The following is a 4,366-nucleotide window of genomic DNA, read 5'->3' as shown; positions in this document are numbered from 1 at the left end:
AAGTTTTTGGATTTTGCTTTTGAGCATCGGTCTCTCGCGGGTCGTCAGATTAAATGTCCTTGTCCGGTGTGTGGTTTTTGCAAGTGGCAAACAAGAGAGAAAGTTTTTGAACATTTAATAGTCAAGCCATTTCCAGAAAACTACAAAGTTTGGTATTGGTATGGTGAAGAAGCAGTTAGAGTTGGGTCACAAGTTTATCAAACTAGTCATATTGTACAAGATGATTCGACATATCAGCATCCAATGGTAACAATGCTCAATGACGCGTTTGGAGTCGCTGGATCTGACTTGAATGAAGATGGAGATGGAGATGGAGATGAAGAGCATAGTGGAGAAAATGTAGAATTTTATAAGTTGTTGGAAGATGGTAATGAACCACTGTATGAAGGGTGAACAAAGTATTCAAAACTGTCTTTCTTGATTAGTTTGTATCACATAAAGTGCTTATATAGAATAAGTGACAAAGCCATGACCAAATGCATCACAAGACAAGTCGGCAGCTTCAAATGCATCACAAGTCAAGTCCGCAGCAGCTGCAAATTCCTCCCGAGACACATTGGCAGCTACAAATTTCTCCCGAGACAAGTCGGCAGCAGCTGCAAACTCCTCTCGAGACAAGTCGGCAGCAGCTGCAAATTCCTCCCGAGACAAGTCGGCAGCTTCAAATTCCTCCCGAGACAAGTTGGCAGCTTCAAATTCCTCCCGGGACAAGTCGGCAGCAGCTGCAAGTTCCTCTCGAGACAAGTCCGCAGCAGCTGCAAGTTCCTCCCAAGACAAGTTGGCAGCAGCTGCAAGTTCCTCCCGAGACAAGTCGGCAGCTTCAAATTCTTCTGAGCCATCATCAGTTGCTCCAACTATATCTGAGCATCCATCCGAACCTAAACGTAAACGTGGACATGAATCTAAACATTATTGGACTATTGATGCCATAGGTATGTATAGATGTTCTATTAGTATTTTTAGATGTATAGATGTTATATATGAATTAGTTTGAAAGGATTGAAAATAGAAATTGAATTCTGTGATACCCTTAGCTAGTTATTGGCATGCTGGTTCCTTGAAATTATTAGAAGTAGTTTATATTATATATGATGAAGAAAAGAATGTTGCTGTCCACTTTATATATGTTGCCTTATCTACTTATGTTGCTGTCCAACATACAACATGAATTTTATTTATTTTATTCTTTAGTCGCTCATTTACTCATTTATTTATACTCATTTGTCTATTTTAGATGAATACGAAGATAGTACACGCCTTCATTTATTAGCGAAGGATGTGCATAATTTGACAGAAGGTTTGCGCATAGTTGTCAATTTTGATAAACATCATGCAGCAATAGGAGAAGCAGCTGGACTCCTTGCAGGAGTTTGTGGACAATTGGCCACTGATTGTGTAGCATTTCCAATCAGTTTTGACAAGTGGTCAGACATTCCAGCAAGCTTTTTTGAAAATCAATGGAATATTTTTTTTCCTAGTAAGAAGATTACTCAAACTCTAAAGCTTATTTCTTTGCCATTATTTAATTATATTTGCTGGTTAATATATATTCTTTATAATATTGAAGGCTCGATTTTGCTTCAAAGTGAGTGATAACTTGGCCAAACAATTTTTGCTCCAATCGCTTGGCAAAAAATAGAGCGAACATAGGATAAAGCTTTGGAATGATTTTTATGATCCGAGGTTGAGTAAAACTGAGATCATAAATAATGCACCAGAAGATATTGCTCCTGATCAATGGGCTTTATTCGTAGAATATCGTTTGAAGCCTGAAACTTAGGTAAGTAATTACTCTCCTAGTTAAATGTTGTCCTTTTTTACAGCCTTTGGAATATATATAATTGAATATGAACTAGTCAATGTTGTTGAAGAGTGATTTTGATTTTTGGGTGTCTCTAAAGTTTCTAGAGGTTCTGATCTTTATTTTTACAATTGAACTATTGGCTGCGGGGCAGTCTTAAATAGTGGTACAGTCTTTGTTTATTTTAGTCCTAAATTGCTGTGGTTAGTGCACATCTTTACCCTATTTAAGTCAGTTTTGAAAGATGATGGTTCTTGCGGTTAACATGCAGAAGTGAATATTGCTATAAATTTACATGCAGAAGTGAATGATGCATCTAATAGCTGGTCTAAATTCGTCTATATTCTATGCTAGTTGCCCTCTGCAATTGAAGAGTGGTTATTATCATAGTTGTTCGTGTGTATTCACTTCAGTTTTCCATTATTAACTAAACAAACTAATGTAATAATTGTGTCCAAATTTAACTTGCAGAAACTTTGTAAGAGGAATCAAGAAATTTGGCAAAAACAAATAATTCCTCATACTTCAGGTGCTAAATCAATTGCAAGAAGAAGGACTGAATTGGTAATCAATTAATGCATGCATATCTAATCTATCTCAAATATAATGCATGCATCATCTCTTAATTTTCTGGATATCTAATCTAAGTTAGTAGGCTGCTATTTTTTGATCAAGTCTTTCTACTTTTCTTAAATTTTAGACGGAAGAGACGGGAAAAGAAGTTAGTAGGGTTCAAATGTGGGACATCACTCACAAGAAAATAGATGGAAGTTATGTTAATGAAAAGGCTGAAGAAATAGCGGTAAGACTAAAGTGCAATAAGTAACTTGTTTGTATTTCTTTTTCTTTCTTTTTTATAAGATAATACTATTTTTGATTCTTTCTCTTTCTTTTTATATATGTAGGAGAAGATTGAAGTACATAGCAGCCAACAATCGATGGAATTAACTGTTAATTCTCCTCTTGATGCTCTTGGAGTAGTTTTTGGGAAAGAGCACCCTGGTCGTGTTCGAGGTTTAGGTATGGGAGCTGTTCCAACAATTACTTTCAAGAACAACACTACAAGGATTAGTCAAATAAATTTAGGTTCTTCAAATGATGCTGGCACATCATCTACTTGTGGTCCAAACGTGCAAGAAGAGTTGGATACCGTTAAAGCGCAATTGCAAGCGCTAGTCTCCTATATTGCTTCTAAGGAAGGAGGTAAAATTCCAATACAATTGGCTGGAATGTTCCCTACTCAACAAATCTCACAGGTACAAATACAATTATCCTCTTTTTTTTCCTTTGCTTTATCTTCATCAGTTTTTTTCTTAGGTTCATAGTCTCTTATTGAATACAAATATGTTGAATATTGATATAGTTTCTTGTTGCTGCTTATGATATAATTAGTAGTAGTGCCAGCTTATGCTAGAGTGATAGTAAACCCTCACATTGTTGAAATAGCAAATTAAACAAGAGCTAAAATGTATACAAATTAAGAGCAAGTAATAATAACCATATACATCCTACCGTGTTAGCTTCTCTCTGAGCAATTTCAAGCAGATTATATATAATTAAGAAGATCAGATGAATGCATTGCATGATTGTCATCATTAATTTTCTTCTTAATTAATAACTAATTACCATGATGAGCCTTCACCAATAATACCAGTCCAATACCCAGTTGAATTGTTCCCAGCTTGTTGTTTGTTGTTTTGGTCAAGTTCAACACCAATAACTAATTACTGCCGCTGAAAGCTGATGATGGTGGTGATGCTTGATTTCTCCAAAAGGGAACCAAAGCCTCCCATTATTATGATTATCATTATTCTCTACTTGCCCACCATTACTTCCAAGCCCATCAACCAAAGAAAATCCAAGACTGGGCTTAATCTCTTGCATGGGAAACCCAGAATTGAAGAATTTGGCATTTAAATTTGGCATCAATGAAGAATCCCTTTTCTGTGCCCTGCATGGAGAAAATCTAAAGGATCAAAACTAAACCAGAAATCAATAAGTTGGAACAAAACTTTCTTGTTTTTTTACTATTCAAGTTGTCATGTGTACAAAAAAGGTTTTTAAAGTTGTGCTGAGTGCTGTTACTGAAAAAAAAAGATTTAATTTTACTTTATACTATATTTTTTAGTCTCTAAAGTTTGACAAATGTGTGTTCTTTTATATATGCCTTTTCTTATAAATTAAATCAGACTTAAAATGTATATCAATATATGCCCTTTTCTTGTATTTCTTATGCTCATAATAATTATATTTTTGTTATAGGGATTGGATCAGGAGAGTGAGATTCCATCACCAAAAGAGTTAGGAAGTAGGTCATTTGGAGCAAGCAACAAGGAAGCATGACCATGCTTAATATGTTAAGACGTATATTCAGAATTATATGTTAAGACGTATTATTGAAAAATGTTACTTTGATACTTTGTTTTTGAATTATGACATTTCAATTATGACTTGGATTATGACTTTTTGATTATGTATGAATTAAAAATCATCTTATGATGTTTGATTTATGATTATGCCTTCTGGTTATTACAAGATTTTAAAGTAAGTTTCGAAAATATCACT

General features: G+C 34.8%; 1 protein-coding gene across 1 annotated transcript; it reads left to right on the top strand.

Moving 5' to 3' along the window:
• Nucleotides 1-2,537: 2,537 nt before the first annotated feature.
• Nucleotides 2,538-4,144, top strand: LOC107633208 (uncharacterized). The gene is made up of 3 exons (XM_088509936.1): nucleotides 2,538-2,603; nucleotides 2,707-3,057; nucleotides 4,064-4,144. Exons 1-3 carry the CDS (start codon nucleotides 2,538-2,540, stop codon nucleotides 4,142-4,144), a joined length of 498 nt encoding a protein of 165 aa, XP_088366062.1.
• Nucleotides 4,145-4,366: the final 222 nt, after the last annotated feature.

Source organism: Arachis ipaensis, chromosome B3 (genome assembly GCF_059453495.1).
Source record: "Arachis ipaensis isolate K30076 ecotype BB chromosome B3, ASM5945349v1, whole genome shotgun sequence".
Taxonomy (NCBI): Eukaryota; Viridiplantae; Streptophyta; class Magnoliopsida; order Fabales; family Fabaceae; genus Arachis; species Arachis ipaensis.
This window is presented reverse-complemented; position numbering and strand designations above follow the sequence as displayed.